At 48.2% G+C, this 25,202-nt stretch overlaps 2 protein-coding genes and 1 long non-coding RNA gene across 11 annotated transcripts in view; 1 reads left to right on the top strand and 2 right to left on the bottom strand.

Moving 5' to 3' along the window:
- Nucleotides 1-9,974: 9,974 nt before the first annotated feature.
- Nucleotides 9,975-17,666, bottom strand: CKB (creatine kinase B). 2 transcript variants are annotated; one of them, XM_042814761.1, is made up of 8 exons: nucleotides 17,582-17,666; nucleotides 16,722-16,934; nucleotides 15,480-15,634; nucleotides 14,482-14,614; nucleotides 13,472-13,643; nucleotides 11,834-11,957; nucleotides 10,908-11,097; nucleotides 9,975-10,339 (listed from the first exon to the last, which is right to left on the bottom strand). In XM_042814761.1, the coding sequence occupies exons 2-8, from the start codon at nucleotides 16,912-16,914 to the stop codon at nucleotides 10,161-10,163; spliced, it is 1,146 nt and encodes a 381-aa protein (XP_042670695.1). In that variant the 5' UTR covers nucleotides 16,915-16,934; nucleotides 17,582-17,666; the 3' UTR covers nucleotides 9,975-10,160. The 2 variants fall into 2 exon arrangements, with proteins under 2 accessions (XP_042670695.1, XP_042670696.1); XM_042814762.1 differs by lacking the exon at nucleotides 16,722-16,934 and adding an exon at nucleotides 16,110-16,297 and having other exon boundaries at nucleotides 17,582-17,655.
- Nucleotides 17,667-17,976: 310 nt separating this feature from the next.
- On the bottom strand, nucleotides 17,977-21,263 carry LOC122157909. Its single transcript, XR_006168066.1, has 3 exons — nucleotides 20,739-21,263; nucleotides 20,071-20,240; nucleotides 17,977-19,274 (listed from the first exon to the last, which is right to left on the bottom strand). It is a non-coding gene; the product is annotated as an uncharacterized LOC122157909 (long non-coding RNA).
- A 259-nt stretch (nucleotides 21,264-21,522) lies between these two features.
- Nucleotides 21,523-25,202, top strand: part of TRMT61A (tRNA methyltransferase 61A) — a 71,246-nt gene continuing 67,566 nt past the window's right edge. For 7 of the 8 annotated variants that reach the window (XR_006167974.1, XR_006167976.1, XR_006167975.1 and 4 more), the window contains exons 1-2: nucleotides 21,523-21,590; nucleotides 23,497-23,861. Coding sequence is in view for 5 of the 8 variants with exons in the window: in XM_042813485.1 (XP_042669419.1) it covers nucleotides 23,531-23,861 (331 nt within the window). In the remaining 3 variants the exon portion in view is untranslated. Of the gene's footprint in view, nucleotides 21,591-21,755; nucleotides 21,837-23,496; nucleotides 23,862-25,202 lie in introns of those variants that run through there. The other variant, XM_042813483.1, reaches the window with a different exon arrangement.

The following is a 25,202-nucleotide window of genomic DNA, read 5'->3' on the forward strand; positions in this document are numbered from 1 at the left end:
GGTTTGTGCTGCTGAATTCAGTGGTGATATGGCAACCCTGTGGGTAAGGCATTGCAGAAGACGAGGACAAACAAGGCCAACTTCTGACCTCAAAAAGGGGTCTGGTAGGGATCACAGAATGCTTTGAAATGGAAGAAATCCTAAAAGGTCATCTGGTCCAGATCCCCTGCAGTGAGCAGGGACACCTACAGCTCCATCAGGTGCTCAGAGCCCCATCCAGCCTGACCCTGGCTATCTCCAGGGATGGGGCATCCACCACCTCTCCAGGCAATATGTGCCAGTGTTTTACTACCCTCATTCTGAAAAACCCCTTCCTTATATCCAGTCTAAATCTCCCCTCTTTTAATTTAAAACCATTTCCTCTTGTTCTATCATAGACAACAGGTGGTGCAGGCACTGTGCAGGGACTCTCCTTTCTCCTGCTTAACCTTGGCAGTTCATTAGAGAAAGGACTGTGTGCCTGGAGCCAGAAAATAATAATGTCTTACCCTTGCTTTGCAAGGCAAAGCTGCAACCTGCTCCAGCCAAAGCTCTGGACAATGATATCCAGTTGTTTGTTGATGGGACTCCTAGGCCTAAAGCTGTGTCCCCTGCCCAGCCTGAGCACCCTGCAGCTGCAGGGGCAAATTCAGGAGCTTCCATTTCGGTGTGTTGGAGGCAACACAGTCTTTTCAAATGAAAAAGCACAGGCAGCTTCTGCAGTAAAAGTGCCCTTTGTGCAGTTCAGGAGAACCTCAGCCCGCTCTCTGGCACCTTGGCAAATCACTTGTGCTGATGCAGAAGCCTTTGGAGTGCTCACCAATAGTGTGGTCACCAGCAGACAGAGCTCCCAAACCAGTTCTTCAGATGTTAATGGGGCGAGTCATCTGCACTTGCATGTTGTTGTACAATTTGCTACTGAGACTAAAAGGCACGCGGCCTTCTTTACCTGCATTTCTGGGGCACACAGCAAAGGAGAGTAGGTGTTAAAGGAGGAGCTAAAACACAGCCCTGTGATGCCTTGATGCCATCGGAGACGCACAGACCTGCCAGCAGTCGCACTCAGCAGCTGCACTGCGGAAAATCCCAGAGTGCTGGGATTCAGAAAAGCACTAAAATCTGTCTTTCGGGGTGACAGGGTCTCTGAGCAGGGCATCTCGCTTTGGAGGATGCACACAGATGGTGTGATCCTGGTATGTGGAGGACAAGCCTGCCTACAGCGTGTAACGAGAGAGCTGACTGGTGATGGAAGTGCCAAAGGATGGAGGATGCTGCTTAACCATTGCTGCTGCCTCTTCCTATCTCAGCTGGTTTCATTTCTCTTTTCTGGCTCGAGGCCAGGCTGGCTTGGGGCCAGTATATTTCCTAGCTGTGGTTTCTTGTCTAGCTGCTGGACTGACTTCTCCTTTTGCTGGCTGTATGCTGTTCCAAGGGCTGTTGTGTGGCCATGCCTTGGAAGGGCCTTCTGTGCTGGCCAGGCCGAGGACTGTGCAAAAGAGGAAGGGCAGGTCTTGGCTGCACACGCAGTGATTGGTGATGCTTGTGCAAGTTTGTCACAATGCAGGAAGAGTCAGACTTTCCTAAGTCTGAAGTTAGAGCTCTTCCTGGCTGCCTCAGTCATCTGGATGAATGTGGGTAGGCTGACGTGGGGGACAACAAGAGCTCTGTGTTGATAGGTGCGAGCAGAGTTGTTTGAGAAAATGCAAAATTTTCTTCTCAGCAAAGTAAAGCAGCAGCTTCTCATGGCGTGGTGTGAACTTTGCTGAAATTGCTTTTATTCTGGAGAAGGGAAGAGAAGGAGGTTCACAGAATCCAAGGATACTGTCAGGGGGACTTTCAAGCTCGTATTACTGTCACACAGCTCAGCAAAGAACTGGGAGGAAGCACCATCTCTCTCCTCATCCCTGGGAATGAGTCATGAGTTCCATGCTTATCTGCCCCGTGGGCCAGTTGCAGCTATCTTTTTTGGAGGTTGTAAACCTGCAGCCAATTCGAGCAGATCATTGGCCACTTGTGCCTCCAGGCAGCAAAAAGTCTCTTGCAAACTCACTTCAAGGAGCTGCTGAAAGCAATGCTAAAACGGGCTGTTCTTCTCCTTGGCAGCTTGGGCTATGGCCACAGCATGTCCACTTGTGTCTGCAGGACCAGACATGTGTCTCATGTGCATGCTGGGAAAGAGGGCAAGGAAAAGAAACCGGGGATTATTGTATTTGAAGCTGGGAGACGTGTCCTGAAGTCTCTCTGGCTGGATAACTGTGACCATCCAACCACCACTGCAGAAGGAAACAGCAAGCTTTTCTGTGAATCTCTTTCCCAGCAGTAAGCCAGGAAAAACAGAGTGTTGGCTCTTGCTTGGACTGTCACACGCTTGAATTCAACCAATGTTTTCTCTTTTGGCAGAGAAGGAGTGAAGCCACCCTCTGCTTTGTAAGCGGTCTCTGCTTCCCTTTCTGCTTGTCCCTGAGGATTCCAAGGGTGCCAGCTGGGTCTCAGGGGGCAGCAAGCAGCTCTGTGGGGCTGGTGTGTCCATGGCCATGTTCCTTTGGGCAGCTTCCCATGTGTGACACAGTGCAGAGGGAGTCCCCAGAATTCAAGAAGCCTCTGGACAACGCTTTCAGACATAGAGTTTGGATTTGGAGTGGTCCCTTTTGCGGCCAGGAGTTGGACTCAGTGATCCTTCCAGCTCGGGATATTTTGTGGTTCTAGGATCTGAGGGAAGGAGCACTTGTTACCAGGAAGCACAGGTCTCAGGGATGCCTTTTGAAGGCACTGGGCTGGGCTGAAGTGCAGAGTTCCTGCAGCAGGGATGCAGCGGAAGTCTGGAGGAAAAGCAGCTATGGAGATAACAGCAGCAGTGACAATCAGAAGAGGTGGGATCAAGCTGAGCTCCGAGACAACCCGTTGACTGAAGCAGACATCTGTTTCCGTGGAAAAAGTCATCTGTTGCTGTGATGAGTCTTTGCCTCTCCTTGCCTTCGGGGAGCTGGGAGGAAGGGAAGGAGGGATGGAGGTGGCCAGCTTGATGCTGGCCAGGCCTGGCTGTGCCTGAGCCACAGCGAAGCACCTCCAGGCAGTGGGTTGGGGGCTTGAATCCCCAGTCTGCTGTGGGCAGCCCTGCTTTGCTTCAGGGCCCCACCCTTCACAAAAGCACGAGCATCTCCAAACGCACCCGAGCTCCTGATGTGCTGCCAAGGGTTTCTGCTTCCATCGTGTGCGAGCACCAGGGCAGCCTGGAGAGTAAACAATATCCTTTAATAGGAACACTGGGCAGCTGCTTAAAGGCAGCTGTGCAGGCAGAAAGGAGCATTCCCCATTCAGAGCTTGCATGGGGGAAGCAGGAAGGCAGAAGGGGAACCGAAATGCCCTGATTTGGAAGTAAGTCTCTAGTAGAAAGGCGACTGTCTCGTGTGCCACAGCCAAGGGAGATATTTTTATTCAGTGGGAAATATTCCGTGTCTGCTCAGTGCAGAGGCTCCAGCCTGTGCTTCCAGCCCTCAGTGAGTGTGACCATGACCTATGGCAGGCGCAGGAGTTGCTGCCAGCTCCTCAGGGCCTCTGTGTGGGGTTGGGGCTGCAGCCCTCTCCCCACTGCCCATCCCCTGTACTGAGCTCTAACCCCTTCTCTGCTGCCCATCCATTTCCTACGGCCTAAATTGCTCCCTGAAGCAGCAGGGCCAGGGAGGTAGGTGCCAAAGTGTGAACAGACATGCAAGCAGCAACAACAGGTGGGCATGGCTCCTGTTTCCATGAGAACAAGGGAAAGAAGAAGATGGGGAGCCTGGCTCCAGCTATTGGGTTCCTAGTGCCCTGTCACCCACTGATGGCACTCTCCTTGCCTTGTCTCTGCTTTTTCCTCCTTTCCTGCAGGCTGTTCTTAATGGACTCCAGCTGCTTGTCCCACTTGCTTCAAGCAATCCTGCAAGCCCCAGGCTGCCACTGCCTGTACCGAGGCAGCAGGGGTCCCACTGCCCAAAGACAACAAAACTTTGAGGTCAAAGCAGCTGGGGCTGGGAGAGAGCCTGTTCCAGGGCTGTGATCATTAAGGTTGGAAAAGCCCACTAAGATCACCCAGTCCAACCCATCAGCTCCATGCCCACTAAATGTGTCCCTCAGTGCCACATCTTCCACTTTGGTGCTGCTTGCCATCAGCCCTTGGGCCAAAGCAAAGGTCAGTACTGCAGGGTGACATCCAGTTCAGTGGGAGGTGACCTTTGGGGGACCAGCTGGGAGGAGAGTGTAGACCACCACAGCAGGCTCTTCACCTCCCGTACGGTGTGTTATACAGATTTCTCAGTCCCAGGAGATGTTCTGCAGGCAGGTTTGTTTTCTTTTTATTTCTGAAGGGCAGGCAGCAGGGAAAGGAAAGGTTGAGCTCCCTTGGGAACTTTCTACTTTATTTTTACTTCTGTTTTTGTTTCTTTAATCTTGAGGAAGGAACAGACTACAAGGGGCTTAAATAAAAAAAAATGCAGCTTGTTGGGACAAAAGTGTGCGGCTGAAACCTTTGCCCAGGGTTGGGAGTGGGTTTGTGCACGAGAGATGCTCTGCAAAGGGGAGAACTTTCCATGTCAAAGCAGGACCTCATTTCATTTTACCTCTGTTTCTTCTGGAGGATCAGAGCGATCCTCTCCTCCAAAGGAGAGCGGGGAGGCAGGGGGCCACATCTGAGTGAGCCACCAAGGGCTGCGATGTGCCAAGCTCCCAAGATTACTGCTTTGCTTATTGGGTTTTCTTTTAAGCTCAGTATTAACTGGTGTTGAGCAGCACACGCAGAAGTCAGAAATGAGGGTTAACCAAGGCTGAGGGATGGGGACTTGTATTTGGAAGAGTGGTGGGGATGAGGGGGTTGCATGCATCAATGTTTTCCCTCCACAGACACCAGCAGGTATTTCCCAGCATCCAGCCAGCAGGCACAAAGTGTTTTATCCCACTTCTGGTGTTGCGAATGAAGCTTTTTAATAAATATTCCCATGCTCAGCTAAATAGCTCTTGGTTTTATAAATGCATTTCATTGCTTCTCTGTATCTTCTTAATGCAAAATCCCTTTACGTAAATTATTGTGTCAAGTGATCCCTGCTCAAGGTTAGTGTTAATTTAATGTGAATGATGGGAGCTGAAAGGCCCATCAGCAGTCCGTTTTGAACAAATCTAGGTGACGGCTCTCTGGAGGAGCTGTTTGGGGTGGAGACTTCAATCTGGAGCTAAGTGGTAAGGAAACTGTCAACACAGCCATGGCAGTTGCAAACAGAATGGAGATGGTGGGGAGAGAGAAGGAGAGTGCACAGGTACAGCAGGAAATGGTGGCTGAGTGCGATCAGCTAAATGTGAACACGTGTCGTTGCTGTTTTTAACACTGATTATGTAAAAGTATTTGGAAAAGGCACGCGGGCCATCTGCTGCCCCGTGCCCCTCCGGGGGCTCCAGCTGACCGCCTGCTCCCTGTCCTCTCTTTGCCACTGCCCCAGGGCCAGGGTCTCGATTCCTCGTCAGAAAAGCAGGCTGCCCTTCTGTCTGCTTCTAAAAAATGCAAAGAGCAGTGCACAGGTGAGGAGAGCTTTGCCTGGGGATGCTGCCCTGCTGCAGCTTTGTAGTCTGTCATCATCCCCATCTTCCTGGTGTCCAAGCAGCAGAGTTTTTCTCCATGACACTCTGCTCCCCAGTGCTGCCAGCATGGGTATGCTATGCCTGCAGGAGTCACGGGGAACCATTAGAAGTTCCTCCTCTGCAGGTTGCTGCTAGAGCAGCAGAGCCCCTGGCATGGCACTGGCTCCATGCTGCCCCTGGCTCCATGCTCGAACCAAGAGGGCTGCGAGCTGCTGCATTCCATGGCAGGCAGCTCCACTACGCTCAGCTGCACACTCTCCATCCTCCTGCCCAGTCTCTTTGCAAACCACAGGGCTCATTGCAAAAACAAATAAATAAAGACGTGCACCAAAAAAAGATCAAACCACTGAGTGCTGGAAAACACGTAGCTCGCGGCTCGCTGTTGGTACATCCCAAAGGCAGAGGGATGGAAGCAGGGTGCTCGGAAGAGAGATGCTCAGTGCTGCTTTGCCTTAAAAAGAAGGCTTATAAAAACAAAACAAAAAAAGCCTGCTTTTACTCTTCCAGGGCGAGGAGTAGACTTTCTGGGGCCATGGGTGTTTGTGCCCATTACAATCCTCTTCCCATGCAGGTTCCCACAGTATCTCTGCAGTCAGCTTTCCCCAGACAAGTCCCAACTTGGAGGCAGTTGCACAGCAGTGATCTGACCCGATGCCGTCCCTCTGTGAAGATGTCCCGTTGGTGTCCTGCTGTCCATCCCGCATCATGGCAGGGCTCAGCTGGCCATGCCAGCAGCCCCAGCATTCATTTGCCATGGCTTGGGGATCTCTGAGCACACAGGCTGCTCAGAACAGGAGGAAAACAAACATGGATTTCTGGGTAGGTTACGTTTGCTCACCTCCCAGGGTCTCACACATTCCTGAGTAATCCAGGCAAGTTTCGTTATGCTGAAACCTTTGACTTCTGATTAAAAAAAACACTTCAGTGTTTCTATTTGTCTGAGGATTGCCAGGTACTCTTGCTATCCATTTCCCTGCTGTTGAGCACAGGACCTTTTGCCATCTGGAATTCTGTATGCATGCATATATATATATCTATAGTATATGGTATCTCAAGCTCTTTGGCAGTGCTTGCAGAAGAAAGCAAACAGCTTTGTAGGTTTGGATACCTATCTTTACCCTGTCTGCTAAATGCAGATTTTCCATTAATTTCTAATTCCGGCCTGAATCCTTCCTGCCTATTTACCTATCAGACCTGCTCTGTGGGTGCAACAGATGCATTTTCCTCCTTGATGAGGGTTGATGGACCCTCATTCCCATCAGTCTCACCAAGGCTGGGTGAGTGGGGTGCTCTCCTCCACTGTGGGGCTTGGCTCCCCCTTCCCTGGATGAATAACAATGTGCAAAACCCTGGGGAGGCAGACATACCCACATTGAGAGTGGATGGCTGGGCTGGGCTGCGTTCATCAATAGCAACTGGGATTTTTTAGGAAAGGGGAAGGCAGAGCAACCAGAGGAACGCAGAGAAGCCACAGGAGCCTCCCAGCTGCTGCTTGGGCAAAAAGCAAAGTGAGATGAAAAGGCTGTGATGCCATCTCTATTCCCAGCAGTGTGCCCTGCCCACCACACCACCACATTTTTGTGTGGGTGGAGCAAAATCACTCCAACGCTCCCACTCGAGCTATTCCGTGTTGTGTAAAATATGGGAACACTCATCCAAGTGTTGGATGCAGGCTGAGTGCCGACGGCCCTCCTGCCATATGGGTGTCAAAGCCATTGAGCAACAGCAGCCTCCTTTTCTTTCTAAGCAAAACTGGAAGCTGGAGCTGAGCACTGCCCTGGCCCGTAGATAGAGCACAGCTGAGCACTGTAGCCTTGTGCAGCCAGCAGGTGAAGGTACCTGTCCTCAGGCCTTGTTTTTAAGGACTGAGAGGAGCCACCCACTTTGAGCAGCTCGCTGTGGGATGCTGGGGTCTCTTGCAGCTTGTGCCCTATTGCACACTCAGCTGCTGCCCCAGGGAGGCTGTGGCAGGGCTGGGAGCTTCCTGCCCCATGGCACCATGCCCGGGATCGATATCCCATCGCTGCCCCCCAAGTGGCTTAGCCCACACGTGAATAAAACACGGTGAATAATTTCCCAGTAAATGGCATAAAAACAATAAAAGGAGCGTTTATGGGCTGCCTGCTGCCAGTAAGTGTAAGGTGAGAAGTAAACAGCATCCCAAAGAGCTCAGTTCCTTGGGCAAGGAGCAGAGAAGGCAGCAGGCAGCTGCAGGGGCTCTTAGGGGGAGGCAGGAGCATCTGGATAAAGAAGGGGATTAAAAGGAAGAAATTTCCCTTGAAAGAGCTGTGCGTGTTGAGACTGGAGAACACGTCAAGTTGTGCAACAGGGCAAGACAGCTAGCGCTGTGTTACAGCCTGCAGCCCCCCATCCACTCTCGCATGCACTGGGCTGACAGGTGCCTCTGCCAGCACAGTTAATTGCAGCTCCCTGCACCAAGCACACCAACCACTGCTGCCTGTCCCCTGCTCCCCCAGGACGAGGCCATTGCCTCCCTGACACAGGGCACAATGAGTTGCAGCTAGGTTCTTGGCACTGCCCCCTCATGGCATCAGGACAAGGAGGTGGAAGGTTTAATTCTCTCTCAAGCATAGATTTTTAGCAAGCACCAACCACAGCAGGACATCTTGTCCAGCCTTCCACCATGCCAAGTTTGGGCCCAGCTGCTTGCTGCAAGCTGAAACAAAAACACAGTCTTGTTCCTCTCAGCAGTGACAGGAGGAAACACAGCTAAGGTGGTGGGTGGGAAAGAAAATCAATAAAAAAAACAGTATTTTCTGGTTTGATGCAGGCATTAAGGACTAGTTTGCCATTCCCCCAGTTTGCCAGCTAGCTACTGGTTCTGCCTCAGTCTGCTAAAACCAGGTGAACAGGTACAGCTCTGAACAGGTACAGCTCTGATAGGCAAAGGGCATAAGAGAAACAAGATACAAAGGCAGAGACACAGCCTTATTAGTGCAGCCAACATAAAAAAAATAGACAAGTTTTCAGGCACCTCCTTACATTGGATAATTGCTGACTGCTGTAACAACATCTCAGAGAGAGGCATCACTAGATTAGTGCTCCTTGATTACAAGATGCAGTACCAGCTGTTTGCATGGTGTCTGGAACAATGACACAAAGTACAGCAAGGAAGATCTGAAGGGTACACAACTCATCAGCTCCTTTTGGCACCATTTTCCCCCCCAGCTCTCACAAGCCTCCTCTCCCCCATCCAGCTAAACCTGAATATGGAGCTGCATTTAAAAGAAGTCACCTCTGAGATTTCTCACAAGCCTTCAGCTTATCCCAACTGCAGCCATCACTTGAACTCAGTGACAGCATGCAATCACAGCCTTGGAAATATCACAGCTTCTACAAAAGAAAGCTTCAGTTATCTACATGAGGCTATATAAAGCTGCACGCGGCAGAGCTATGCATCAACCTTTCATCACGTTCTCTCCATAAAACCCAGATTTTAGCTGTGGGTAAAGCTGCTGAGCAGACGTTAGCTGCTTCTCAGGTTGTATGAGCTGCAAAAGGTGTTGTTACTAAGGGCCCAGTACTGCTTGCTTCTGGAAGAAGGGGGGGGCTCTTGCAGATTAATGAGGGGAATCTTCCCCATGGCAAGCATACATGCACAAATTACAGTCATCCTAGAGAACAGATCTACTCGATGCAACACTGTAAGCTCACACCCCAAGAACAGCCTGAGTTTGCAAGCCAGGCCGGAGCTAGAAAAAAAAATTGGTACATTCTATCTTGCTTCTGCCTCTTTGGTTTATAGGGCAACTGGAGCACAGAGCACCAAGAACAAGCTGAGCAAAGCAGCAATTATGACATTTTCCTGTAACTCACTCGTAGCCCTCATCGCTTCAACAGACAAACCTAAAGAGCTTAGTTGGAAGCACTGTTTTAGTCTAAGCTCTACCCCACTCTGCCCCCAAAAGAACCAGTTAGTTGCTCACTCCAACCCTCTACGCATCCACAGGCATAAGGATACGATCTGATCTTTTCCCAACAAACCAGCAGAGTGTAGGTATCATTATGAGCTGAAGTCTCACCTCAGAGCATTGCCCTACAGCATGACGAGGACATGGCTCTGAACAGCAGCCCTTTGTACCCAGATCCCCTCCCTTGCAGGAGTCAGTCTGGCTTGCCCTACTCTGGATAATGACAGCTTACACTCATCATGAGCAGATGCATAAGCTGAAGCCTTCAAGGTAGGGCAGGTTTAAAGTGACTCATGTTTAGCACCAGTTCTCAGGTTTACAGCAGCTGCAATCTCTTTTGCCACTGCTATAAGCACATTTCTAACTCCAACAAGTAGACTACACCAGCACAGTTCAGCTAACCAGGAACAGCAAATCACTTGCACCTCAAAAACATTCAGTTAACACATCTAAGACAGGTCAGGCCAAAACAACAGTTTATTTCGTTTTCAACAACATTTCAGCCATCAAAAAATAAACTCTAACACAGATGGATGGAAGACTTCTCTACGGTGTAACTAGGTGGGCTCTGACCCAAGGGGTTTGAAATTGGAGTGACATTTTATTATTCATCCAATAAGTTAGGAAGCATGAGAATAAAGTGCTTTATTTCTGAGCTGGCATGAGGTCATCAATGGACTGGCCTTTTTCAAGGCGTTTTTCCATTTCAACAAGCAGCTTCACACCATCTACCACCATCTGCACAAGCTCTACCTCAGAGAAGCCAAGACGATCAGCATTGGAGACATCAAACACCCCTCCGACTGCAGCTGTGTCCACACCACCTGGAGCAAGAGATTTAATGAGTACACTGACCACTGCCTGAGCCAGTAAGTCTGCCTTTCTGCCCCCACCAGAAAGAGGTGGGAGCACAGAAAGACAATTCTGTACAAGTTACCACCACCTCCTCTTCCCTTCAGGGAGATAAAGCTGAATGTGATGAAACATGAACCACTTTTTAATTTTTAACTCATGAGTAATCTAACTGCACTCAGAAGTACTTGCTGTAGCTATATCCTAGCCAGAAGTTAAAAATCAGAAATCCCATCCCTGATTACAACAGGCCACTAGGTTCACCTTACCAGATGCTCACAACACCACATGGAAAGATATGCCTGAGAGTGCTCAGAAGCTGGATATAATAAGGCTCAAGCAAAGCACCAGCATCTCCGCCTCTTCCAAACTACACTTTTAATGCTTGGTTGTCCCCTCATGCTTTAGAAAAGTCCCTTCTGGATGGTCTATCAGGCACTGTCAGCATAAACCAAGATTAGCTTCGGCTGTAGCCAGGCTCTCACTGCTGTCTGGTCAGGGGCAGCCTTCTAGGGGCATCACTTTATCACCACCTCTCACCTGTGCCTCGTTTCTGCAGCCGAAGCCTCTTAAGGACTTCTCCAAACTTCTCATGCTTCCCAAGGTTTGGTAGCTTGATGTGCACACCAGCACGGAGCCCTGTTCCCAGGTTGGATGGGCAGGTCAGGATGTAGCCCAAGTGTGGGTTCCACATGAACTCGTAGTTTTTGGACTTGAAGAGAGTTTCTATCTATAAATAGAGAGAATGGATGTTTAGAGATTGTTCTCTGTCTGAACGATGTAGGTCATCCATTAAGTGCTCATTTACAGCTTCAGTTGCATAGCAACAGCCACAACAGTTTGAGCAGCTATTTCAGTTACATAGGCCCCCTCCATTTGTAGAAGAGGGTCACCAGTGAGGGGCTTTTTAAGGCCTTAATCTTGCTCCCAGCAGCGAGACAGCCTAAGTTCAAGCTACACTACAAAGCCTGAAATTGCTATCTACTGTGAAGCTTGATTTAGTAAATGTCAAACTGGTGTGCCTGTTAGGATTAGGGAAGGGGCTGGTAAAGCACAAGCTGATATTAAGACCAGAAGCTGAGAAAAGCATGCAGCCTAGAAACTTCTGTCTAATGTCATCCATCCACATTTAAGCAATTTTTCCTCCCACCCAGGGTCTCTCTAAATGCTGTGATTTGTAGAACCATGTAGAGATCCTTTAAGTATAGTTTGATAAAGGTGTCACATTAGGATTTATTCCAGATTTCTTAGCCATAATACTTTGCCAGTACAGGCATTTCAGAGCCCTCGCAACAGAGGATCTCATCAGGATGTTCCCAGAGATCCAAACTATGAAGCAGCACCCTACAAACCAAAGGAGAAGGATGTCATCTCCTGTGTGCATGCTCCCAGCCTGGAAGAGCTTGTATGGTCAGCTCTAACCATATTAATATTTAGACCCAGAGCTCAAGCAGTATTTGATTTACCTGTGTTAGCCCTGTACAGAAGCGGGTAAACACTTCCTTCATGTTGCCACCTTTCTGCATGGAAATAACCCTGAGGTGATCCTCCTCATTGATCCAAACAAGGAAGGTCTTGTTGTCATTGTGCCTAGGAAACAAGACAGACTTGTTGTCTCCCTTGCCATTTTCAAGATAGATTTAGAAGCACCAAGTTACTGCTGTAGCTTCCAAGAGTCTCATATAATTGCTTCTTCAAAGAAATTCATCTTCCTGTTCTCCATGCAAGCACTAACAAAATTAAGCTTGTACTTTTACCCTATTCTTTTCAAGAGGTATTTGGAAGTGGCCTGTATCTATGTCAGAAAGTAATAGCATGACATTAGCCAGTAATAGCATGACATTAGCCAATGTTAGAGCATCAAAACGGAGTCATTTCTCACCTCATTTATGTTCAAGTCCACAAATTTAGGAGGTTTAATCTGTTCAGAGTTTGCAGAAGGGCAATTAATATAGGCACTGAAGCAGACCCATAGACAGATGTTCACACAGACACCTCGCTGACAGTGAATAAGCAGAACTTGATGAGAATTATCATATTGTTAGGCTGCCCTTTGTACCTTGTAAGAGAGTTGAGGCGAGTTTCCACTACTCATTTAGATCTGGGGCTTTTCAGAGATACCATAAAAACCTCTGAATACCAAAGGTCCCTCTGTACTAGCTTGCAGCTGGTCAACATGTATCACACTGATGATTTCTCAGCTTGATTACAGTAAGAATTAACTAGCATCTGATGAAAGCTATTTACACAGACTGAGACTCTACACTTCCAACCTGTACATTAGCCATGCTCAGATGACAGCACTATCTACTGCTAGCAATCTGCAGCTAGATGATGCAATCTTAAAAAAGTGATCTACAGAAACAAAGCATGTTTCCTCTGCTGTTTACTGAAACAGCTACAATAATGAGCTCGAAGCACTCCAGCTAAGAACCAACCCTTGGCTTATAGGGGAGCAAGTTAATTATGCTGCAGAAGCTCCTGAGATGCGGTTTTATGTAGGTGACCTACATGTTACAAGGAAAATCCTTCTGCCCTATACCCCTGCATCAGTCAACTGATGCCACTGAGTCTCTGGTGGGGGGGAAAAAATATCACTAATAAGGTAACACCACATTAGTCTGGCATCAGTGAGTTTCTGCACGCAGAAGCAATGAGATTACAAAGGAACAACTACGCATCTGGTATCAAGACTCAGTTAAGTTCACGCCATGGTTTGTTACCCTAGTTATTCTAAACTAACGGCACAAGAGCTGAACATAGCAGAACGTTAACTCTTTTAGAAGTTATCTACTTCCCTAAGTTGCTCCAGTTATTGCTTGGTGCTTTGCAAACCTGTGCTGGATGGACAGGCTTTAGAAATAGGCCAGCCAAGCTGGCTTGTTCCTACCCAGCCCAATGCAGTACACACTAACACTTGGGGCAAGTTCTGCTTTCAGCTATCACTTCCCCAGGGGATAACCACACAGTTCTTCATTAGATTCAGCAGCATAAGTTCACAACACGCTGTTTTGTCCAACTATATCAGCCACAACCAAAATTTCAAGAGTTTTTTTTTTGTTGTAGGGATTTCATGCAACTCTCCCTTCTGGGCATATACTCACCAGATACCCCTGGCATCAGGCCAATCTCGCGCCATCCCAGATGCCAACAGAAGAGGAGAAACAGGTTTGTCAAACAAGAAGTGATCATCAATCAGCTGCTGCTGCTCTGCATCGGTCATGTTCCTCAGAGCATAGTACTTCCCCTTGAGATCACCTCCCAGGCTGCCCAGAGCTGAAAGACAGGCACTCTTAGGATGGGAGCAGAGATTGCATTCAAACTATCTGCTTTTGTTAGTTCCTCCCTTGTTTCATCTGTAATGGCAATGACTTTGCATGGCATTACAGAACTTAAGGCTGTATCAGTTGATTTGTGTGCACCTTCCAGGCAGAAACAAGCAGTCTTTGTTCCCTTACATAAAGTATGGGATCGTTACTGCTGCTTAACTGTAGTAGTGAAGTGCTTTCTCCCAAGGAGAATCAAGGTCACAAATACAACAAGCAGCATTCTCATCAAGGACTGTTACCCTGCCCTTGAGAAGTTTTGGAACAGTGACAGGATAGCACCTTGAGAAAGTATCCTTTCCCCTGGCTTAAAGTAAGTGGGAGGCAACAGAAAGAACTGCAGCTGAGGAGTTCCACTGAGAACTAGAGCTCACTCGGAGCTGGACTACACCTCTAAGCAAGCTGAATGTTAATGAAAGTCAATTAAAAGAAGCCACAAAATACTGCAACCATGACTCAAGCCCTAGGGTTGCTCCATACCTATTACTTCTCAGATTTGAGCTGTGATGAACCAACCTCTTCCCCCACACACAGAAAGAAGCTTTCAAGATCAGCAAAGGTCAACTTAATACAGCCCAACTTCCCTGACGTGCGCTCCTGCTCTGAGCTACAAACTGCAACACTGATGCAACCATAATCCAAGCTGCCTTTTTCAGGGAAGGTTCCACATTCAAGTTAAGCCTTGAGGAAAGCAGCTTCTGCCAAACACCTCCATTCTCCAACTGCACAGAGCGCCTCTTTGCCTAGACAAGGTCAGTTTCCCTTCATTGCCTGATTCAACACTTTACCTTCAACAGAGAGCTTTTCAATAGCCCGTCTCTCTCCCCTGCTGCAATGAGGGGGAAGGCAGAATCCACGGATGCTCCTGCCAGTTCTCACACGAGAGCTCAGCACATAATTAGGATCCAAGTCATCACCACCCTACAAGATCAGAAAATTAGTCAGTACTGCCTTGTTGCAAAGATGCTTACCCTAAATACACACAGGTTCTGTGCACTTCTATTTGACACTGACTAGTTGTGCTGTAATATATGATGCAGTTTAGGACCATTTTTTCCAACTTTCCAACAAGCTGGGAGTAACAAACTCCCTGTTTTGAGGTTAAGACTAGGGCTTTTAAGTATGTGCTAGAAGACAAGAGTACCATCAGTTTTACACCCATCTCAGACCCAGATCTCAGCTTCTGTTACTCCTCTCACTTGCAATCTAGAGGTATTAACATGACAAATCCTTGTTTAGGTAGGTGCTTACTCCTGAAAATGAGAATTATTATTGTCAAAGCATTTTAATTTTTGAGATGTCCTATGGCTGCCAACCAAGATAGCAGCTGGAATTCCCAGAGACTGTAATAACATTTGAAATCTGCATGATGGTTAGAAGCTTCTACTTCCAGCCGTAACGATGGCTGTTCTATAACATGAGACCACTGGCTGATTTTTAGCCTACATCATCATACAGTAGAAAGAGTTGATGTTTCTAACAGCCCTGGGACTGGGTTGTTTCACAACTAGCACAGCCCAAAGAAATACATGCTCAACGTGTTTGGCATGACTTACATTGCAGAGCACATGAAGCAAGTCCTGCTTGTCAGCTGCCTGGTTCTACCCAGTTACTAACAACCTACTGCAGCAGGCTCTTGAGTAAGACTGCACTGGGCACAGTGCCTGTCAGCCTATGCACAGCGAAAGAGAGAGGCCTAAACAGATTGCTCAGGCTCTGTCAATTGCTCACAGCTTTCCCCAGGCCTCAGATCAGTGGGTATCAGTAACTGAACAAAAATGTATACCTGCAGGTTATCAGCATTCAGGTCGGTCTTGTGCTGATCAGTTGGTTTGTAGCCACCATGCCTGTCCTCAATAACTGGATCAAAGAGTTCCTTAAACACTTCATAAGATTCCTCATCGCCAGCTACACATCCTACTGTCATTATGAAGGGGTGGCCTGGAGTGGTAACAAAGGCAGAAGAGCTTAGTTGGGTGATGCTCAGCCATACTTCAAGCACAGCATTAACCAGGCAAGTTTCTTCACAGCAGATCTAGTCACTTAGAAATGCACTCACTTAATAGCAGTGGGAGACCCTACACTTCACATTTCATCCAGTTAGTCAAATGCAGTGCTATGGGAAACCATAGCAGTTGCCATTAAGCCACACTCTCGTCAAGCTTTGGTTTAGGGCAATTTTGCACAGCACATCCAATTTTACTAGCTAATGCAAACCCATAGATAGAACTACACTTAAAACAACCATGCTTTGCTGTGAGCAAGCATGCATCGCTTTGTTCGCTCTGCTGCAGACAGAACTGCATTTTCCTAGTTGGCTCATAAATACCACCTCCACGAGCTTAGCTTAAGTCACCATACTGAAAAGCACCGGTTACTTCAGCTGGCTCCCACAGAATATCTCAGCGCATTTTACCGGGATTATCAACCCCAGTCTGAATGACATCATCCAGGGTGAAGCCACTGGGCGTGACTCTGTCTCTCAGTTTCTTGTACAAATCCAGGGTTAGCACTTTGGCCATGTGGTTGTTGTGGGTGCTCAGGTCCGGGTACTCCTCATCGGGAGGCAGCCTCTGATTATTTAGTTGGGCCATTTTGATATTGCTAGAGTAAAAATAAATACTGTAATGTTAACACATATATGCATCTGTTCCCCCTTGTTTTCATAGAAGTGCTACAGAACATCACAGAACCACTTTGGAATAGGACGAGCTTAGAACAGCCGGGTAAGCCCACACAGCTCAGAGAATTTTTTCCCCCCTGGTTGCATAAAAATTAGAACACATTTGAGCATTTGCTTTTTTTTTTTTTTTTTTTTTAGTTCAGATTTGAAGTATTTAGCAGAGCAGTTACATAATAGGAACGCCTGGGAATTGCTGTGTCAGATTGCAGCGAGGAGCAGGGCTCGGCAAATCGTGGCCTCCTCAGCACAGCCGTCCCTGGCTGCGTGCAGGGCTTGCTGTCAAGGAGCACTTCCAGGAAGGAGGGGGAGCAGACCGCCCTGCAGTCCTAAGGGTGCAGCCGTTACCTGGGTTGTCAACCCCGGTCTGAATGACATCATCCAGCGTAAATCCACTGGGAGTCTGCCTATCCCTCAACTTCTTGTACAGGTCCAGGGTCAGCACCTTGGCCATGTGATTGTTGTGCGCGCTCAGGTCAGGGAACTCATCGTCAGCGGAGTGCTTCATCTTCAGGAGGTTGTGGCTGTTTGAGAAGGGCATGGCTGTCCCTACCGCAGTCACTGGGGGAAGAGAGGGAAGCCTATCACCAGGGGAGGCCACCAGGCACCAACAAGGTCACCTTGGCTTTGCTTCCACCCCACGCAATCCACACCTTCGCTGCCACAACACCTTCCTCGACGCCAAGCAAGGAAGAAAAGGCAAAAAAAAAAAAAACCAAAAAAACTTCTTCTAGCTCCGCAAGCCTTGCCCCATCCTTCGGCACCCGGTCCGGACGCTCCGGGGCTCGGCCGGGACGCAGGGCGGCGACCAAAGCGGCGGGGCAGCCCCAGCCGGAGCAGCCGTTGGGGAGCGCCGCGCCCGGCGCCGGTACCGACAGCGCTAAGCTGGGGAGCGGGGCGAGAGGGCAGTGCTCACCGAGCCGTTACACAACGGACGGCTCCCTCGGGGGACGTGGCTGGGGCGAGCGTATGTAACTACCCTGCTAAATACCGGGGTAAGCTGCTTTCAGAGCGGGGCTCCGGCTCAAGCTGCGGCCGCACCCCGTACGCACCTGTCCCGCACCGCCCCATCCCGCTCCCCCCGACGCTTTCCCGGCCGGACCGGCTCCAACCCGCACCATTAAAAATACATTTTTTCTCATAAAAGTTAAACCGCTTCCTCCTTCTTTTCTTTAAGCTGGAGACGACTCGGCTGCCCCGGGACTTACCGAGGGCTCCGCAGTCAATGCAAGGACCTCAGCGCCCGCTCCGCACCCACCCGCTGCCCAAGCCGGAGTGGAGCCCCGAGTCAACCGCCGCGCCCATTTTATATAGAGCGCGACCCACGGCCCCATTGGCTGCTATTTATAGCCCATTCATTCCATTGGTCGAGCCGCGAGGGGGCGGAGCCAGCGGCTCCTCCTGGCCGGTGAAGGCGTGCCGCCATTTTGCGAGGCGGTTGGGCGGCCGGTGGCGCTGGCCTCGTGGCCCGCCTGCCTCGGGCCCGGAGCGGTGAGCGTCGTGACCTCGTGAACGCAGACGTGCACGTACATCCGTTCCACCGGCAGCCTCAACATGGCGGCGCCGTTAGGCACCGAGGCGGGCGCACACGGCTTTTTGCTTTCACCCTTGCTCAGATTTGAACATAGGCTTATTGTGCAATGCACTGAAGGTCTCTTTTTGTCGTGTGCAAAGAAAGTACCTGAATTTTATTGAAGAAGGGCTGATTTTCCTGTGGGGACAGGAGCAGAAGGGCATCTGAGCTGTCCTATGCTCACATTCAGGCAGCGGTGACTGTTGCTGTGCAGGGCTCATCCAAAAACCTTATGCAGCCCAGAGTTCAGTTTTGGAGAAGTGAATGGCAACCTGGAGCTGCCCTTCACGTAACAGTCTCTTTATCTTTCTCTGTAGTGCATTTATCTCATACTTCATCCCCCACACCCGGACTGCGCATTTAATTGCTGTGTTAGAGTTGTGTCAGAGAGATAGAGGAATCGTCCCCACCGTGATTCTTCCAGCACCACAACCAGTGCCCTTAGCACCATGACACCAATGCAGCTTACAGAACTGTCCAGCTTTGGGAAAAAAATAAATGCACAGGAAACCATTACAAACTAAAAAGCTCAGACTGCCTCGAATAAAAATGCACTGTGTTTGGCTGCCATCCAGGCTTCCCAGTTATCCCAGGTACAGTGAGAGCAAACGAGCTGCAGAAGTCGGGCTGAGCGTCTGTGCAAGTCTGGTCTCTTATCTCCGGGATCAAAGAACAAATCCTCTCTAAGTCCCCTCTGCCTTTTTAACCTCACAAAATCTTCCCCTACATCTCACTAGTTCAACACAATGCTCGTTCTTCAGGACAGTGTCAACTACAGGTAAAGCCCTCCTATGCAAGTATTCAATGAACGTAAGCGTAAAAATCATTCCCAGAGTTGTCAAAATACATGTCATATTCATGGATGATCTGAGTTACAACACTTTTTCTTCTTTTTGCCAAGTTCTAGTTGTGTGGTTTTGTTTTTTTTCTTAATGTAAAACACTCGTCAGAGTTATTTTTAATGTAGAACAATACAAGAACAACACAAGTAATACTAAGAACATATTGTAACCTTACAAGCTTATTTTCTGGTGTTTTTCTTCACCCCAATAAAACCCATACTAAAGAGGTACTGAAGGCTCCGTCTGTCTCGTTCCATAATCTACTGCCACGCACACAAGAAGCAACTGTCACTTACTTGTGTTATACATTTGTGGAATCAAGGTTACCTCAATAACTCACTTCTTTGCACTGGAGACACTCTCCCTCCCCATCCTGCCGAACAGGGAACACCAGTTGTTACAGTTATTAAGAGTCGGTTGTGTTCTCAATGTGCCATTCATTATCACACTTCCAACACAGACACCTCTCCTTCACACAGCTTTTGTCTGAAAGAAGACACAGACAGAGCAGAGCCATGGTGGGACACCATCAAAATATACCTAGCAAACATGTTAAACGAACACTGCACCTCACGTCCTTTTCCTCACCGTTATTTGACAAATTTATAATACACACTTAGCTTGTATTTTGAGATCTGCTGAAAGCTGTGTGCAAACTGGATCCTACCTCTGTTACGGTATCCCATCCCTGCTTCCCTAGTGGCTTAATTATAGATGCAGTACTGTGTGTCAACAGCCTCTGATCAACTGCTTTATCTAGCTCATCTGCTGAGAGAATACTTTCCTTGGATCAGCCTGTATTGCCTGTTAGACTGTGATAAAGGCATCAACATGTCCTTTCCATGGGACGATATTGTAGTGCACACTGACGTGTAAACTATGATGCAGTTTGGCATTTTAGGCTGGAAAGGTGGGGTGATTACTCCAGAGATCTGCGTGCTGAGCTTCAACAATGAAGAATGAAGGGAAGTTAATCATGGGCCGTGCAGTGAACACTTCCTAAGAGGCTTAATCATAAATGTTGTGCAGTGTACAACTGCAAGGAGATGTGTGTTAGCTAGGGAATGTGTCTTCTGAAATTGCTCACGTGATAGCAAGATGAACCTGAAGAATTCAGGGGAAACATACTGAAAATCTAGAAGGATATTTCCAAATCAGGAAATAGCAAAAGAAAACATTTTACTACGTGTAACTGCCTTGTTTCCAATGCCTTACTTACTGAGTAAAAAGCACTTGAAAATGAAACATAACATTCGTGCATCAACAGGTGAACTGGTTGTACCTGCATCTGCTTAAATTCCCAAATATTTTCTTCCCATTTATTGCTTTCTGTGTATCTGCCTTGTTATTATCCCTTTTCACATTGGTTGAGCGTCCTGTTGAAAATTGCTTCAATTCCTAGTTGAAGACTGGGAGCTGTTTGGTCTTGTATACAGTCAGGCTCACAGTGATCTGAACAGCAGTTTTTTAAGGGAAAGAAAGGACACAAGAATATAAACTACGGCAAATGACGTGAAAAAATGACACATAAAAAAAAACAAGGTAGGTGCAGATATAAAGGCAGAATAGAGCTGTGATTGCCAGTCAGAAAAACAGCTGAGTAGGAGTCTGCAGTTTAAGAAACCTCTGAAACTGCATACATTATGTTTAGATGAGATGGAGGAGAGTTTCATAACTAAATAACAAAGACTTCTGCAACTATGATACGGGCGGGTCAATAGCATAACATAAAAATGTTCTCACTGAAGATAATGGGCAAATTTTCCCTCACAGTTGATGAAATCACGTGGATAAAAAAGACTCACAAACGGTCATCTACACAGCTCTCAGCTAAGCATACGTTGATGGCGTTCTTGATTATGGAGGAATGACTTGTTCTCCACTCCTGTGCACCTCCAGCCACTGGTGAATGCAGCAGCAGAGGATTATCTGATTTAGACAGAACGTTACCTGAGTGTCCGAGGTGACTCAGATCTGCTCTGCCTGCGCCCTCCCATGCCAGGTGGCCTGGGCTTGTTGGAGCAGCAGATGAGGCGATATCCTCCTCCTGGGCATCTCCTGACTCCATCCCCGCGCCACCGGGGCACCTCCGGCTCTCCACATCACTGCAATCCTAAACACGAGACACAAGTAGGAGTTAGAGCCGTGCTATTTGGGGTTTCGATGATTCTGCTCCTTCTGAGCCCACACTCTGCTGTGGGTTTCTCCTCCAGCCTCCAGAAACCGGCACGAGGAGTTCGGTTGGCCTCGAGCTGCCTTTCCCCGGGCTCAGCAGGGGAAGTAGCTGGAACATTCTGGAAGCCGCCTGCATGGAGGCTCGGGTGGCAAAGGCACGGCCGTTCAGTGGGGAAGGGGCAGAAGTCAATCGCCCGCACTTGGCGAACGAGAGATCCTCCCCGGGCTCGTAGCTATCCGCGCCCTCGGAGGTGCTCGGAGGGAAGAAGCCGGGAAGGGCCGTCCAGCCTCCCAGCGCCCGTAGGGACCTCTCGTTGCACCAGGCAGGGACCGGCCGCACGCCCCTCGGCCACCACGCAGGAGCCACCGTGCGCGGGGCTCCCCACGCCCGGCCCCGCTGACGGACCGCGGCCAGGGCGGGCGGCGGAGGGCGAGGGAGCGGCGCCGGGAGCGCGGCCGGCCGAGCCGGGTACGGGCCACGGTGACCGGCCGCTACGGGCACGGCCGGCGGGGGCGGAGGCGGCGGAGCGTCGTCAGCATCCTGCGACCGGCTCGGGGAGGCGCGGGGCGGGCACCGCGTGTGAGGAGAGCCGTGCCGGGCCTGCTAGCGGTACTCGGCCGCGGGAGGTAACGGCCGTGGGGACGGGCAGAGCCGGCGCTGCTGGGGGACCGCGAGCCCCCCGCCCGCGGGGAGGCCCTGCGGGGCGGCGGCGCTGCGTAGAGCCGAGCGCGGCGCTTACCGCGCTGCGCTGCTGCGGGCCGAGCGGCCACCGCGTGTTATCTTTTGTTCGCAGTCGGCAACGCGCGGCCCTCAGGCGTTTGGCTGGGGACACTGTAGGAGAGGGGACACTGCAGGGCCGGGCGTGGGGGACGGTGAGTGCGGGGCTGGGTTCAAAGGAAGACGTGTAGATGAGGTGGAATCGGAGCTGCTTCCAAATGGTATTCCTCTAAATACGAGCTGAAAACAACAACTCGTGAATAGTGTTTATTACTGGAGAGTTAAGAACATCGGTATAATCCGATGGTGCAAGCTATAAAACTCATCACTGCCGTCTGACAGTGTCCGGTGTGTGTACATTTCTGAGCTGTGTTACCCTGTGTCCAGACATTCCTGGTGTGCTTTACTGTACGAGCACTGACACCGCATGCCTTACGCTTTGGAATCATGGCCTACCAGCATGTCTGCCTCTCATTCTCACTGTAGCAGCACTTTTATAAATCTAGCTGCTGAACAGCAGATTGAACTCAAATTTTGGTCAAGAAAAATAGACTACAATTTCAGAACTAAAAGGTTTTTGGTTTTAGTAAAAACAGAGAAGTAGGACAAAACTTGTACACATTCAGTATGAAAGCACTGGAATCAAATCATTAACAGGTTGCCCAGGGAGATGGTGGATGCCCTGTCCTAAGAAACAGCCGAAGTCAGGCTGGATGGGGCTCTGAGCACCTGCTGGAGTTGTGGGTGTCCCTGTTCAGTGCAGGGCAGTTGGTCTGGATGCCCTTTAAGGGTCTCTTCTAACTCAAACAATTCCATGATTCTATTTTTCTGTGAAAAGTAATGCTGCTTTTAATTTTCTTGTCCAGCTACCGGGAATCAAACTCCCAGAGCCCTCTGTCACAGACTTTAATCTCTTAACTTTGGGATCACCACATTACACAATTCTTTCCATGAATAGATCAGCCTGCAGCTTAGGTTGTTAGCTGCCTTATCTGAAAAGCAGCGCCAGGGTTTATTGTAAGCTGCCTTCTCATTTCGAGGTTTTCTTCTCCAAGACAACAACATTTAAGATTGTTGCTCTCAGAACATGGGGCTAAAACAATACAGTGTGTTTGCACTAGCTGGCAAGAGATTGTTTACGTTCAGCTGCAGCATGGATCACTTTCCAGACAATCACATTACACCCCCAATGGCAAATTAAAGGCCACAGTGTCTTTTCTTTGTACTTAGTCAAATTCATACCTAAATTAATGCGGATACTACCTTTATCTTATCTCTAAAGCTTCATTCGGGAAACTTTCAGGTAAACTTTTGCTAGTGGTCCTAATAATTGGTGATTGAGATCCAGGCAGGTCACAGTTGTCACATACTGTAAAATCACCAAGGGATAAGTCACCAGAAGAAAATAAAAGTCACTGCTTAACAACATATTCTGAGAGCTTGTGAACTGGAACCAAACAGATTGCTGAAATCAATACTGCCTTGCAAGTTTCCCAGTGGCATTAGGGAGCAGGCTGAGTAAATGCTAACAGATTCGCTAATTTTTGCTTGTAAATGTACCATACAGTGATACAAATAGTGGTTATGTTCAAGTCAGTGAGATCTTTTTGTTGATTTTAATTGGGTGAGGAGTGCATCGAGGGGAGGTCCCTGGGCTTCATGAGGGGTTCTCTTGCTAACATTTTACTTGCACGGTGTGTCTTTTTTTTTTTTTTTTCTTTTTTTTCTTTAATATTGGGGAAATAAAATAACTTGTCTGTACTAATAGCTTCATCGTGACACCATAACACTGTCTTGGCATTTGTCCCTTTCTAGGAGACGACCACCAGCCAACTGCAAGACTGTTGCAATGAGTTTTGTTGAATATGGCGATACAATCAAGGATGGTGACACAGCTATTGTGTTCTTGGGCCACGAATCCATGTTTCCTGTGAAAGTCCAGCAAGGCAGTGTAACTCAGACTAAATATGGGGTCATCCGGCATTCTACAGATCTCATAGGCAAGAAGTATGGCTCCAAAGTGACCTGCAGTAAAGGAGGATGGGTTTTTATTCTTCATCCAACTCCAGAACTGTGGACTGTGAATCTTCCACACAGGACACAGATCCTGTATTCCACTGACATCTCTGTAATCACCATGATGTTAGAACTGAAGCCAGGCTCCATAGTATGCGAATCAGGTAATAATAGTTTGAGATCTTTTATTAAGAACTAACACCAACACTTCCCATGGAAAACACACTTAGCTTTACATTTTGCAAAATCTCTCTTTTTTTCCGTTGTGATACAATTTTCCCAGCCCACACAAGGAGTAATTCTCTTTCATTTGCACATGCTATCAACTATTGCCTCTCCAACAAGCAACGCTGCTTCAGTATGCCAGCCTTTTGTACACATACCTTTGAGTACATGATTAATTCATCTTAAATATATTAACAATCTTCTTTCCCTTATCTAAAACTGCTGTTATTCAGACGTATTTTTAAGAGAACATGATTTGAATAAAAAGTCATACATTGGATTAGCAGTCTGCAAGAACATCACTGAGGTGAATTAATGAAAGATGGTGAGGGACTGGACCGAGTAATATGGGGAATCAAGTGTCAGTGTTTCTATCATGTGATATAGAATTATGTACATTTTATTGTTCTCTTCCCAGCTGTGATCCACTTGTAGCATTTCAACTTCATGCACAGCTCACTGCAGTGGCATAGTAGAACAGATGATGCATTCATCACAGTGCTGTGCATTGTTTCAAAACTTGGTTTAACTTATTACCACTTCCATAGTTTTACATAATTTTTAAGTAAGGAGGAGTTACATTTCATGTAGATATACATTTTCATGGCTAGATACAGTTTATAATAACACTTTCATGATTTTATTACTGCAGGCAGTATGAGGCTTGCTTGATTTCGTTCGAGTAGTTTGCAAAAATGTGAACTGTAGATAGTTTGTCCTCATTTTTTCTGCCTGTTTACTTTGAGTCTCTTTAGGAAGCAGTTTTATGTGCTTCCTTCTGAAGCATAGATATGGCAGAGGATCAGTGTGACAAGGTTGTACTGCACTGTTAACTTGCATTTAACATTTCCTGCGCCTACCCAAGCATGATGCTGGGCAACTTTGGGGTATTGTGGCTGCTTTCCAACACAACTGAAGTGCTGCTTACCTGCATCCAGTCGTACCCATAATAAGTCATAAATGGGCATGCTGGAAGCTGGCAAGGCCATGTAGAAGCTCCTGGCCCCTTTCTTGGGGTAGGTGAATGTTAAAGGGCAGAGCTGCACCATTACTGTTGTCAGTAATGATGAAAGATGAAAATCTTTGAAAGCTGAATTACCTGAATAGCTAAGAAATGGAAATGCTTGATGAGCTAACTGATCCACATTCTCAGAAATGTTGTGAGTCAAAAGCCGTTGTTTGTAGCTACAAACAATCCTTTCTGTTAATGGAAAATTGTTTCCAGGTTTATTTTAATGTCTGTGCTGTCCTAATTAGTGTTTTCACTTCAGCTTTCTAGG

The sequence above is a fragment of the Centrocercus urophasianus genome, unplaced genomic scaffold, assembly GCF_019232065.1.
Source record: "Centrocercus urophasianus isolate 14NV4802_14NV808 unplaced genomic scaffold, USGS_Curo_1.0 seq_14, whole genome shotgun sequence".
NCBI lineage: Eukaryota > Metazoa > Chordata > Aves > Galliformes > Phasianidae > Centrocercus > Centrocercus urophasianus.

Bases quoted from the DNA above. Each gene is read 5' to 3' on its own strand.
- CKB (XM_042814761.1), bottom strand. From the start codon at position 16,914: ATGCCCTTCTCAAACAGCCACAACCTCCTGAAGATGAAGCACTCCGCT. The intron at 14,615-15,479 runs GTATACATTTTT...CTGATCTTGTAG, and splicing joins TGAATGCTGATAACCTGCAG to GGTGGTGATGACTTGGATCC. The intron at 11,098-11,833 runs GTAAATCAAATA...CTCTATTTATAG, and splicing joins TCTGTACAGGGCTAACACAG to ATAGAAACTCTCTTCAAGTC.